The following is a 13,777-nucleotide window of genomic DNA, read 5'->3' as shown; positions in this document are numbered from 1 at the left end:
GCATATGGAAGAACCCACATTGCTTAGGTTCCTTAAAGATAATAATGGAATTTTAATATGGAAGACCCACGTCTATAGGCACAGGACTCTACAGAGCAATCATTTTTCTTCATGGGGTTGCTGTTCCCACAGGCAACCAATGGAACAGCAAACACAAGGCTCAAGTGTGTCCAGGAAAAGAGCTTGAGAGCACAAATCCACAAAAATATAATGTAGCCACAGGGAAGCTGGGTAACAACTGTTTGGCTGCAAACACCACCACAGTGCTTGCATGGCATCTTCTCCCATGACTGCCCATCACCCACAGAGGCCAGACAGAAATGGGGAGCAGCAGGTTCTTTACATAGCAGCAGGTAAACCTTCATTTATTGAAACTGCAGAATTCAACTGGCAAGAAAGAAAATTCTGAGGTGCTAGCGTAGATCACTGTCTTTGAAAGTGTTTAAACAATTTCTATTTCAGAAAAAGACACATTTTAGGACACCATTGTGTAACCTGCCAAGAGACTATTTCTCCGTGGGAGCAGTGCTGTCAGCCAACTTACAGCAACCTCCAGCAGACTCACAGGCTGCAAGGCCAGCTCAAACTAAGAGTAATCCTTATCCCAGGCTACTAAAGGCTCACCTTGCAGCTGAAGAACTACAGAAAAGTAAAAGTAAGGAAATAAATTGTAAATAAAATGCATTGTAAATAAAATCAGTGTCTAGGTAAATGAGCTGACACTTCAGCTTTAGTTTAGTTATAGCCATTCCTCTTTGCTGTGACTTCAAGTCGCAATAATCTGTGCAAACTGATTTTTCCTGTTCCATGACAATTGTGGAGGGACAAACTGAGCCTCCTGTAGGAATAAACTTGGTCATACAAGATCAGGATGGAAGGACACAGATAATTTCTTCCATCCCTGCACAGCCCAGGGAGAGCAGTGAGACTGAACACCGTCAGAGGTCTTAAGACCCTACAGAAATATCCGTCATTGTCGTGGGACTTGTGGGATCAAGGAAAGCACCAAGGACCTGGACTTGGCACAGAGACGCAGCCTACTGACTTCCCAACTCCAGCAGCGCTGAAGGGTAGGCTAGTTTTGTGGAACACCTGCAGGAATGACTGGCACTACAACTACACTGCAGGCTTATTCCCCTTTCACCTTCTCCCATGCATGGTTTCTTTGCAGGAAGGGACTGTCAGAAGCCATATCTGGCACCAAGGTCTGACAGTGAGCAGGGCAATAGTTGAAAATGTTAGTCATAGTTGCTAAGTATTAAGGTACTAAAACTGAGGGGAGGAATTGTGGAAAATATTCCAGTCATAATCTTAGTAATAAAAACCTTTCAAGCCTGGCACTGCTCTGCAAGCACTTTTGAGAATTGTCCATTTTGGTTACGTTTTCAATGCCAAGCAAATAGTTTAGCTATTTAGTAATAATTTATGCTATTTTGCCACTTAAAAAATAATTACTGCTTCTTATTCATGGGAAAAGCTTCCTCTGTGCAGATCATTTCTCTCATTTTCTTGACATACACTTTGTGTTACATGTATTAAAAGAGGTATGCCAGGTTATAAGTTTAGAAGATGCAAATCTCAAACCCATTCACACCATTGAAATTCACAGTTCATTTTATTGGGATTTCTCTCTGCCCAATTCCCTGTGGAAAAGAGTCTGATTCTCAGAGAAGCTTTTAAAACTAAAGAGAGACAAAGTTTACTGAGCACTGAAAAGGAGATGCATATGTGAACAAGTGTCAGAAAAGCAGAACATGTATCTTGTATCCTTGTACCTTGTATCCTCTTTCACTCTACCATGCTTCACAGACCAACTACAACTCCCCAAGTACACAGTGAATGGAACAGTAAATTTCTAGCTGTCCAGAAAACACTAGGAGATCAGATGTAAATCCCTGCAGCAGTTCTCTGCAACTCTGTGCTTGGGAGAGGAACAATGGCCACATTCTGCCAAACGCATGTCATGTGCTTCTCTAGGTTCCAGAAGGAATTTGGCCTCAGCAAAAGCCCTCCTGCAGGTTCTTCCTGCAAACTGTTACTTTGCACCACCCCACATCATCCTCAGTGTCACTCTGGGCAAAATGTGTGAGGTTTTCCAGCAAGGAAACTCCGAGGGAATAGCACTGTTGTCTAAAAATACATCAGAGAAGAACAAACATCAGGGAGGGAGAAGTTATTTGAGCTAAAGGACAATGTTGGCACAAGAACAAAGACGTTACACTGAGATGCACAGCATAGATTCTGGTGATGCTAAGATACCAAAATCTTAGGCAACTTTAAGTGAAAGGAACAATAATCTTTACTCCCACATGCAGGGAATTTCTCCAGAATGCCATTGTTATTAACTGAAAGGGTGATGTGAAGCCCAGATAGCAAATATCAGAAGTGTTTTCTTTCTTGTTGAAATATAAACAAACATAGAAGAAGTTTGGTCACTGATGGTGCTTCTTTTTTCAACTACAGGTAGATGCCCGAGTGTCCTTGCCCCTTTAAAAGGATTGTCTTCAGAGACTCAAGGCATGGTTTGTGCATGAGGTCATTATAACTGTCCACAGCAGTGATAAATGAGACTTCACACTGAAAGAAAAAACATAAATTTTATCATCCCTACCGAATATAACTAGTTTGATGGGAGAGGATTTTAAAATGTACTAATCAAGCATCAAACATTTTTTTCCATCATGGACTAAATGAACCTCAGCAGAAACTATCATTGGTACATGTTTTTTTTCATTTCAGGGGATTAGAACAGAACATGGAAATGCTTATTTCTCTCTGATGCAACTCACTCAAAGCTAACAGATTTATGCCTGGAATCAGTTCACTCCAAGACATCTAAGACATTATGATAGTATTAATTTCACTGATGATCCAAATATTAATGAGCTGTTCCTTATAAATCACTTTGAAGCCATAGGTAGCTCTGAGATTGTCATTCACTTGGTCTTTTACAATCACTGCAATGGATATAAAACTGTAGGCCAATGTAGTATGGTATACTAATCAATAATTAGTATCATCATTACCATTAGAATTTAATAATAATCCATTTTTAATAAAATTAAAGCAAATAAAACAAGATTTTGTAACACTGTACTGTCAAAGCACCCCAAAGTGGTACTAAAATACCATTAAACATTGAGTCTCATGGATGTTTTTACTTCCCAGAAAATTTATGCATAGATCTTCAGGGAAAAATACCAATTACAGTCATTGTGTAAGCCATGCAAAATGAGATGCACGTTATTTTTAGTATCAGTAAAAAGTACCACTGTTTCCTTGTCTCCCAGCTTCTCAGTTGTTCAAGTTCTCTTTATTCCTTGGCTAGCTCTACTCATAACTACTGCACAAGAGGATATTTGGGCAGGATGTAAGAACTCTCATATTCAGTACAGTCATTGCTTACTCTTTCAGGCCGACTGGATAAATGCTACAGCAAAGAGTACCAGGTGCCTAAGGCTACTTAGGAAAGACCAGAACACAAAAGGTACTCGGACGCTGCTGTGCCCTGTATACTCTCACATTTTTGTAGTGAGATTCGGTAAGTTTGCATGAAAAATGCATATAGAGAGAAATCCATCATTTTAAAACATAGCATCTTAAAACACAGCCCAACTTCATTTAGCTTCAATGATGGTTAAGCAAGATTTGTAATTATAACATTCCAATGATTTGTGTCATGGTTTTGTACTCTTAAGCTTCGCATCAAAGGGACCTGAGATGAAGTTCTCTATAGTAACTTAGTTGCTGGGCCTATTTATCAAAAGCAGTTTAAAAACATCACTAAATTGTGGCATTAATAGCAAACACATATTAAAAAAATCCCAAAACTGGAAGAAATTGAAAAGAACAAAAACTATCAAATAATTGGAAATGCTAACATTTTTAAAGGGTTTAGGGTAAAAAGTATAAATCAGTTACTGGAGTAGTGGCTCCCAGAAATGGCTGCCTCCATATCATAGTCTAGAATATTTGTCTGTATCCCAGCGCCTCTGGTACTTACATACCTGTAACGTAATACACAGGCTGTGGAGTGGCTGATGCACAAACACACAGTGCACACATTTTACTGACCCTGCTGGAGGCCTCCTAACTTCAGCACTGTTGTAGAATGCATATTGTCCTAATTTAAAGGACACCAAAATGTGTATGTAAACCAGAGAAGGAAATTTCTTCTCAATAACCAACACGACACCCCTTTTAAATTTAAAAGGAATTTTAATTAGAAAAAGTATATAACAAGGATAACAGTTCTTAACTACTATAGATAGATAAAACTATGAACAAACCAGAACAAACTACTCCTCCAGCCGCAGAAAAATAACCCCCAAACTCTAATTCCTCCAAGTGCAATTATATTTCCAGACAGCAGGTGGCAGTGTCGCACCTCCGAGGTGAATTCCCAGTCTTTTCCCAGAGAGGCAGAGACAAGGAGGACGAATGACTCAGGTGGTGGCAGGATGGAGCCTTTTCCGCGGGGAACTGCACTGTCCTTCTCCTTTGTTCAAAGAAAGAAATGCTTGGAGTTGAGGAGTAGTGGTAGTTCCCAGAAATCTCCTTGCAGCCAAAGTCGGTTCCCTGGAAAGAAAGCCGAGGCAACTGTGACCCTCCTCTCTCTCCTCTCTCTCTCTCTCTCTCTCTCTCTCTGGAGCTCAGCCTGCCGAGAGATGGAGAGGGGAAGGCGAAGAGCAGAGCCAGAAGGAGTTCTCATCAGCTTAGACATGGGTATCATAATTTCTTAAGTTAATAAGGCTGCAAGCCACATTTGGTCAGCATTATCAAAATTTCCACAACAGTGTATAGATTTGTTAATTTTTTTTTCAGCTTTTCTAACACTTTAGGGTCCCTTTCCTCTGTCATATTAATTTATCATCAAGTGGCATGCCCTGGGAGCGACAAAGAGGGGGCTGCTGTTCCAGGGGGCAGGTGGTGCATCTGGTGCAGCTGTCCATGACAGTGACACGTGGCAGGCCAGGTTGAACAGGCAAAAAAAGCTTTCAGGCCTCCAAGTCTGTAAGCAGAGGTCAGTGAAATTTTCTTGAAGACATGATTTTAGACAAAGGCTAAACATTTAGTTTAAGTAGAAAGGTGAGATTCTGTTGTATATAAACAAACCTTGAAAGTTTAGAAGTTCCTCTCCAAAGGTGCATAAATGCAAACTTTCCCTACTAAATATTTGTCTCACTGCCAGGAGCTGGACTTTGATGAACTTTTGTGTGTTCCTTCCAACTCAGAATATTCTGTGGTCATAGAATCACTGAATGGGTTGGTTTGGAAGGGACTGCAGTTGGTCATCTCATCCAGCCTCCCTGCTCAAGCAGGATTGTCCTAGAGCACATTGCACAGGATTGTGTCCAGACAGTTCTTGAATATCTTTGGTGAGGGAGACCCCACAATCTCTCTGGGCAACCTGTTCCAGTGAGCACACACCAGTGCTGTAACAAAGTTCTCCCTCAAGTTCAGGTGGAGCTTGCTGTTCATCAGTTTCTGCCCTTTCCCTCACTTGTCCTATTGCTTGGCATCACTGAGAAGAGCCTGGATCCATCCTCCAGACACACACCCTTTGGATAATTACACACTTACTGATTCTGGAAACAGAAAACTTGTGACAACTGGCGGGGCAAGTGATGGCTTAGCTGGAGGTGGGGGGTGGGGCACCGACTCGGCTCAGACAAACGAGTGCCCGTGCGGTGCTGTGCCTGAGGCACCCGCTGCCCCCCCCCCCGGTCAGTTGTTTGGTTGACTATTTAATTAGTTAGTTAGCTGGTTGGTTGGTTAGCTAGTTAGCTGGTTAATTAGTTCACTGGATAGTTAGTTGGCTGGTTAGTTGGTTAGTCAGTTGGTTTGTTGGTCAGTTAAAAGGCAGTTAAATGCCTTCCTGATCTCACCAGATCTCAGAAGCTCAGCAGGGTCAGCCCTGGTAGTGCTTGGATGGGGGACCTCCTGGGAATACCGGGGTCTGTAGGTTCTAGTCCTGAGGACTTCACTGTCACCATGCAAGCTCGCTCAGCCATGGCAGATGAACCTGAGGAGTTAAACGGTGGGGCCAGTTCTGTGCACGCTGTGCCTGACCTAAAAAATCCACTGTGCAGGCTGGAAGGGCACACCCACGTGGGGAGAGCCCTGCCCAAATCTTGGTTCATGAAGACTGGCCATACATAGAGTTGTTTAATTAGTTATTCAGTTAGTTAGTTGGTTGGCTAGTTAGCTGGTTGGATAGTTAGTTGGTTGGTTAGTTAGATGGTTAGTTGGTTGTTAGATGTTGGTTAGTTGTTTGGTTAGATGGTTGGTTAGATGGTTGGTTGGTTAGTTAGATGGTTAGTTGGTTGGTTAGTTAGTTGGATGGTTAGTTGATTGGTTAGTTAGTTAGATGGTTAGTTGGTCGGTTAGTTGGTTGGATGGTAAGTTGGTTGGTTAGTTAGATGGTTAGTTGGTTGGTTAGTTAGATGGCTAGTTGGTTGGTTGGATGGTTAGTTGGTTGGTTAGTTAGTTGTTTGGATGATTAGTTGGTTAGTTAGTTAGTTAGACAGTTAGTTGGTTGGTTAGATGGTTAGTCAGTTAGTCAGTCCGTCCGTCCGTCCGTCCGCACAGCCACGCGCGCAGTGCCCGTGCCCTCCCCGGCGCGCGGCCCCCCCGCTCCATCGCGCGCGGCGGGCGGCGGCCGACAGGGGGCGCTGCAGGCGGGCCTGAGCCGCGCTGGCGGCGGGGCCGCTCCCGGCGCCGCATCATGTGGGCCCGGCCCCTTCCATGGAGCCGCGGCCGCCGAGCGCCGCCCGGCCGGACGCCGCCATGAGGCTCTGAGGGGCGGCTGCGTGCGGAGCGCCCGGCCGGTCCCAGCGCTGCCGAGCTCCCCGGGCCTCGCCGCGGCGCAGGGAAGCCCAACGCTGAGGCCGCCGCCGCCGCTGCTGCTGCCGCCGCCGCCGCCGCGGGTCCGGCCGGGCGGGCGGGCGGCCCGGGGCCATGTAAAGCGGCAGCGGCCGGGGGGAGCGGAGCCGAGCGCGGGCAGAGGAGCCGCCGCCGCCGGCCGGGAGGGCCCCGCGTGGGGGATCATGGCGACGTCTAATCTCTTAAAGGTGAGCGTGGAGCCGGCCGTGGCCTGCGGGAGGCGGCGGGGCGGGCGGCCCTGCGGGTGGCGCGGCCGGGCCGGGGCGGGCCAGACAGGGCGGCGGAGACCGGGCCGGGAACGGGGGCAGGGGCAGAGCCGGGGTCGGGTCGCGGGTGCCGCTGCCCGGAGCTGGCGCTGCCGGGGCCCTTCCCAGGTGAGCGGCCTCGGCCCGCCCCGGCCCGGCCACGCCGGTGGCGGCTCCTGCTGCTGCCGCTGCTGCTGCCGCTGCCAGCACCTCACTCCCTCCCCCCCGTTCTCCCTTCCCAAACACGTCGCGTTGGGAAACAGCGTTGCGTCGTGCAGTGAGACAGGACACGGTGTCTTCCCTTTGTTTATTTAAGAAGATCCAGGTGTATGGAAAATGAGTTTTAAGTTAAACAAAGAGTTGGAAAATGCCTTGTCTATGGGCAGGTGTCGGTTTTGGGGTGGCCACCGTGTTACAGCTTTTTTGCTAAGTGCAGTTTTCCTGCACAGGAAAACTCCCAGAGGCCTTTCTCTTAGGTTAAGCAGCTTTGCTTTTGTACTCAGATGTTTTCATGCACTTTCCAGTCGTTTGATGGCAGATGTCAGTCACCGCAAGCTGCTGCGGGCTGGAACAGATTTCGGTAGGACAGTCCAGTGTTTGAGCTCAGGACTGCCTGTCCTGACATTTGTGGTATGTATGAGAAGGCTGTGCATGGCCTTTGAGGCCGTGCCAGCACAGGGAAGACAGGCCTACTTGAAACAACTATTACCAGTGCCTCCTGTTGTATTTCTACACCACCAGTTAACTACACTGATGTGAAAGGTCTTGGGAAGGCTATCTGCTTAACTTGAGTAGTTAGCAACTGAAAATACATATAAATATAAACATAGTCATGTGTCCAGCACTGTGTATCATTTTAAAGGTGGTCTCAAAGAAGTGCTGCTTGCATTTTAGCGATCTGACCTAGTTTGGATGTATAGATTTGGCCTTAATTTGCTAGTTGTATTTATTACACTGAGACATTGAGTGGGAAGCGATGAGAAATAAGTGATCACCTTGTTTCTTCCTGGTATCCAAAAAAATGTTTCAGTATTCAAAAGATAAATTTGAAAAAAAAGCCTTGAAATTGACAGGTAATTGAAGTTAATTTTGGTTAATTTCTGTATCTTTTTATGCTTATAAGGGCTTAGTTAGATATCTAAGCAGATAATACTTAAAAATAGTTTAAAATCCAAAATTGAGGAGTCCAAGAACAAGGGTGAAAAAATAATGTCCTATAAGAAGAAATACTCTTTTTGTGGAAAAACATGTTTAGAGCGGGGCTCAGGCAGTTTTATCTACTTGTTGATGTTTTAGACCATGTCTTTGCTGTACTTTTGAGGATATCTGGAAAGACTGATGCATGTGTTGATGAGATGTGGTCATGTAGCCCATAGTAGACAGAAGAAACATAGGCCTATAAGATTTGTCAGCATTCCACTTTAGCTATTTTGGAAGAGTAATAAGTGTACAGTAAGTGAAAATAGAGTCAAAGGCCTTGATTCTGCAGGATGGCTCTTGCCAAAGTGAAGTCTTTGTGTTTACAAGTCATGTTTTTGCAACTGGCCTTTGCATCACCAATATTTTATATTGACAACAAGATATACGTGCACAGTTTTAGGAAAATTCTACAGGGATACCTGTTCTAAAACAGGTGTTTCTTACCACTCAAAGTTTTATTAAGCACCATAGCTTACTAATTAGTGAGTTTTCTCATGACAGTATTGAGTATGATTCCTGCATTACTTAAGGAAAGATTATATGGTGATTTGAGCTTGTTTATCATGGCAAAATAAGCCACTGTGAAAACTGGAGCTAGGTAAGGTCTCTTTGTTTCCCCGTTCCACTCATGAGAGTGCTCTCTGAGAAGCCAAGTGTTGATTCCAGGTTGGTGTTGATCAGCAGTGCCTCGTGCTGTCTGAGGCTGTGCAATGGACTTCTGCTTTCATGTTCAACAGGAAAAAGGCGATGTCTGGGCCCAGTAAACATCCCAGAGTAAGAAAGGCGAGGTGTTAAAATCTGTGAGGTTTCTCCATATCTTCCAAATAATCAAATCTAAGTTGGGTGTAGACAGGTCCTGGTTTTGCCAGCATGTACAGGTACTAAGCATTTTCTCTTGTTTTCCCCCATCCTCGTTCAGCTTTCTGCACAGTGGAGAAAATGAAGTGAAATATTCTTTTCTTATTCTAGTAACAAACACTAGCTGAATGCAAACCTGACTGGCTGTCATAATTTTAAAAGACATCATTTAAACTGTGCTAGTGCATAATTTCCCTTTCTTTAGTGAGAAGCGTATTCTTGGAGAGCATTCTTTGCATGCAGAATTAGAATGACCAATCCTATATTGAGTCCTGGTGAGATGCAACAAATTGTAAAGTGATGGAAATACTGAAGTACTTGGTAAGAGCCATTACCTGGTCAGAGGTGTCTGCCCCACCTGTAGAAGAGCTGCTCTGCCTCTCTGAGGCAGTGGCTTTCTTAGGTGACTGAGCCATTTCTGGGAGAACACCCTGGCATTTTTTGTCTTAACATGGTGTGACTGTGACACTTTTAAAGTGGGATACTTCATTTCAGGGGCTGTGTTGGACTTGTAATTTGTTCTCTTTGCAGTGACAAAGTCTAAACCAATTCACCCATGTGACATGAAGACACTTGAGGGTTTTTTGCAGTTTCAGGAACAGAAAGCATCTCTGCTTTTTGCAGTGTAAAGAAAACCTGTAGCTGTATCCATGCTGGCAGATCTGCCAGCAAATGCAGGAATCTGTCTATCCTTGCAAGTTGATCTGCAGCATGTGCCTGATGTTAGTAGGGCAGCAGCAAAGGAGGCAACAGTTTTTCCATGGACCTCAATGAAATCAGAAGCTTTGTTTACCTTTGCATCAATTTCAGCTGTCTGACGGTGACAACTGGAGATGCATCTGAAATTTTTGTATTCTTCACTTGAAGTAAGTGCTTCCAGAGCTGTATTTGAAGTTTGTCTGTTTCTTCCTGGCTATTTCCATTTAGAATATCCTTAAGAAGCTGGGCAATGTTGCACAGGAGTTTAGTTACATTGAAAAGCTTTCCCTGTGGCTACTTTCCTGCTTTGAATAGGCACTCGCTACAATCATTACAGTGATTTTTAGAGCTGCTGGTAGCAGAGATTATTCAGACAGTGCTTATTTCAGTGTATGATGTCATATTTCCTACTTCATCCCTCTGTGAACTGGCTTTAATATTCATACAGTTTGAAAACAAGTAGTAAAGGCGAAGATGTTACTCATATGTAGATAAGGTGCACAGTAAGACGTAGAGGATGTTGCTTTTTACAGTACTGTTCAGAGCATCTGGCAGAGATGAGGGCTGAGTTTCTGTGTGGCCTGAAAGACAGAGAGTACACAGCAAAGAGGGCTGAATGTCCAAACAAACATTTCGAGGTTAAGGGGGCCAGTAATGTGGAGGTCTTGGTGTGTAGCATTGCCTTGTTGTGTCTATTATGTCTACGTGTTTATGCATAGAAATGGAGAACAGAGAAGAGTAAAGTTGTAGTACATATTTCAATACAAGTTTAAAGTACTATGTATTTCATATGTATTTTAAGTAAAGTTTAATGTTAAAATGGAACTGTAAATCTGTATTAATAAAGATTGTTTTGGAAACAATTTCATGAGGTGAGTTATTTTTCAAAGCATTAAATTTTAAACTCTAGAATGACTACTTAGCCAGGTTATGGCTCTTGGTTGTAGTCCATGTTTTCAGAGATTTGATAAATGGAGTAATTTTATCTTGTCCAAGGTAAGCCTTGCCATCCTGCTTACCTTTCCTTGGGAACTGTGGTTTGAGGCAAGCTAAGAGAGAAAAAATGCTCAGGAAATACTGCTCAGAAATTGCCTGTTTGACTAATAATTACCACCGTTTGACCTCCTCTTCCACTATAAAATTTGGTTTTTTCACATGCAGTAAGAGGGGTAGAATTAATGAATGTGAATGACATATGGTGGTATTTGATGCACCTTTTCTTCTTGTAATTTCAGTACAAAAGTGTAAGGTCATGGAAGCATGAGTCTGTCTAGATGATGTTGAATTGTTTATTGAACTTAAAGAATAGTTTAGTTGAGTGGCATTTTTCATCCACTAATTTTGTTTCTTCTTCTGCTTAATTAAGGAATAAAGGAGGAAATGTGGGGAAAAAAATTTACTCCTACGTATGGGAAACCAAGTTCTAAACTCCCTTAACAGACATTTCAGGACAAGCTTTGTTTCAGGAATTCTTTTTAAGTAGGCAAATGTTCATTTCAAGTGGACATATAGTTTTTACAACTGCAGTTGAGTGTTATGTGTGCTTCTTATAATGAAGTAGGTATTCACAGTCTAAATCATATAAACAGTTGTTTTCCAATCCCCCCCTCCTCCATGTTTTACAGTGAAATTAATCTTATTCACAGAGATGGAGCGTTCAGGTTTTCTCTTCAGTTGTTTTCAGTGAAGGGCTGAATTACACTGCTCAAAAATTGCAGGCAGATTTTTTTTACCTCTTCCAGAAAACTTACAGGATCTACTCTGAAGTTTCACTCCAAAGGAAAACTTAGGAGGGAATTGTTTTCACCTACATTATCATGCCTTTTCTGTAACTTCTGACTGTTCAGTAGCTGGTCTTTCAAGTTCATTATCCTTCAAAGAGAGACTTGGAACACAAGTATCTGCAAGTAAAACCTAATAATTTTCACAGGACTAGGAAAGATTAGAGCAATGCATCAAAGTTTAGGGAATAATTGTAAAGCCAGCTCTGTGTGGTGGAAGCATGTGGTTGATGATTTTCAAAGATGATGCATTCAAATGATGTATTTTTGTTGCAGTGGGAAAGAATAAGCAAAACTGCCTCTCTGAATTTGAAAATCAGTTATTTTTCAATTTTTGCATGTCGAAAGATTTATGGCGTTTATCAACAGGACCTGCTTCCATGAAAACCATGTTCAGTACCTACCACAGTGGTTTGATAATCCTGTGAGGCCTCCAGGTGCTGTGCCTGTAAAAATAGTTACTGTAGTGCCTGTTGCATCTTTATAGCTTGAAGATGTATCTTTGCACAAGGGGATACAGTTGCTTACAGTGCTTATTCTGAATATTAAATAACAGTTCTAATTGTACATTTCCATGTAGAAACTAATCAGAAGGAGGTGGTTGAGGGAACGTAGTGTGCTGCTTGTGCTTGTTCATCAGAAGAGATGTTAGTGGCAGAGCAGTGCACTTGTCAAAATTTCAAGTAGTTAGACTGTATTATTTGTTGTATTTGAAGTGAATTGTGTCAAAGGTGGTGTCACTGACCAAGACAATGATCTGTTCAAAAGTAAACAGCTCATTGGAACATAACACTGCAGGTAACCAGGAGTCTTTCTGCCACAGAACTCTGTCAGCATAGTTTTTTAATTGCAGGTTTTTCTTTTTAGAATGTGGAGCTGTAAGTAAATAGGATCACAACATGTGCGGTAGAACTGCTGTTTTTCTCACAAAGTTGTTGTAATGGTTTGGGGTTAGTCTGTGTACTATGGTGAGATTTTTCAGAATAATCAGAATTATATGGCAGCACTTAATTTCTTTAGATTTCCTCTTAATTTTTATTTTAAGTTTGAAAAATCCACCTTGCATTAGATTTTTCAGCACAGTGTAAATAATATTCATCTGCACCAACTCTAGTCTTGGCCCTCAGACTGCCAATGGCCAGTCACCCACAGGAGGGGAGTCTGGGAGTCTGTCAAACAGCAGCTCCCATATTACTCTGTTTCCTTCCTCCCTCCCTTACTGCTGAGGCCAAATGCATGGTGAGAGAAGGAGGGATGGCAGCATTCACAGGTGCAACTCCTGATGCCTGGCTGCCATTTCGATCAGGGCAATTTACTCAAGACGAGTTTGCAACTCTACTTCTTGACTTTTGTTGCATCTGTCTTTGCTGTGACAGCGAAGCTGAGCCGAGTATTGTTCATGTAGTCTGCCTGTAACTCTGTTTGCAACTGAAGAACGCTGTTTAGAACTTGTTTCTTGTAGCTAATGCAGAGAATAAATGGTGAAGTTGGCAGCTTGTTTCTCTTTGAAACAAATCATAGCTCTCACTTTTTAAAATAATACTGTGAGAAGTATTGTTCAGCTGTGGTGGTGTGGCTCAGTAGCTTATGAAGAACACCTCTGAGAAGATATTTTTAACTTCAGAAACTTCAATCCTTAAAGATAACTTTAGGTAAGAAAATGTTTTATTAAGAATTGGTTTTGTTGTTCCTTTTAGAATAAAGGTTCACTTCAGTTTGAAGACAAATGGGATTTCATGCGCCCCATCGTTCTGAAACTTCTTCGTCAGGAGTCTGTCACAAAACAGCAATGGTTTGATCTGTTTTCGTAAGTAATTTTTTAGTATCTTACATCCTTCTGCATAATGGGAATACAGTTATTGTACTGCTCCTGATACAGAAGTCATGTGTGACACAGACTGTGTGGAAACAAAAGTGCTCGTTTGATTTTTACCAAGTGATAAACGTGCCTACACCAGTGTAAATGTGCAAAAGTAGAGTTTTGCTGAGGTTCTGATCTTTGCGTATAGGATGGCAAAAGAACAGCAGAATTTTTGACTTCAACTGACCGTAGTAAATAGGTTTTATACCTGCCCACAAACTTTTTTCTTAGAATTAGAGAGAAAATGT

At 42.8% G+C, this 13,777-nt stretch overlaps 1 protein-coding gene across 1 annotated transcript in view; it reads left to right on the top strand.

Moving 5' to 3' along the window:
* The first annotated feature begins 6,708 nt into the window (after positions 1-6,708).
* Positions 6,709-13,777, top strand: part of CUL5 (cullin 5) — a 33,049-nt gene continuing 25,980 nt past the window's right edge. Inside the window, exons 1-2 of the mRNA XM_071554779.1 lie at positions 6,709-7,073; positions 13,366-13,475. Of these exons, the coding sequence (XP_071410880.1) occupies positions 7,050-7,073; positions 13,366-13,475 (134 nt within the window). The 5' untranslated portion in view covers positions 6,709-7,049. The remainder of the gene's footprint in view (positions 7,074-13,365; positions 13,476-13,777) is intronic.

Source organism: Pithys albifrons, chromosome 1 (genome assembly GCF_047495875.1).
Source record: "Pithys albifrons albifrons isolate INPA30051 chromosome 1, PitAlb_v1, whole genome shotgun sequence".
Classification (NCBI taxonomy): domain Eukaryota; kingdom Metazoa; phylum Chordata; class Aves; order Passeriformes; family Thamnophilidae; genus Pithys; species Pithys albifrons.
This window is presented reverse-complemented; position numbering and strand designations above follow the sequence as displayed.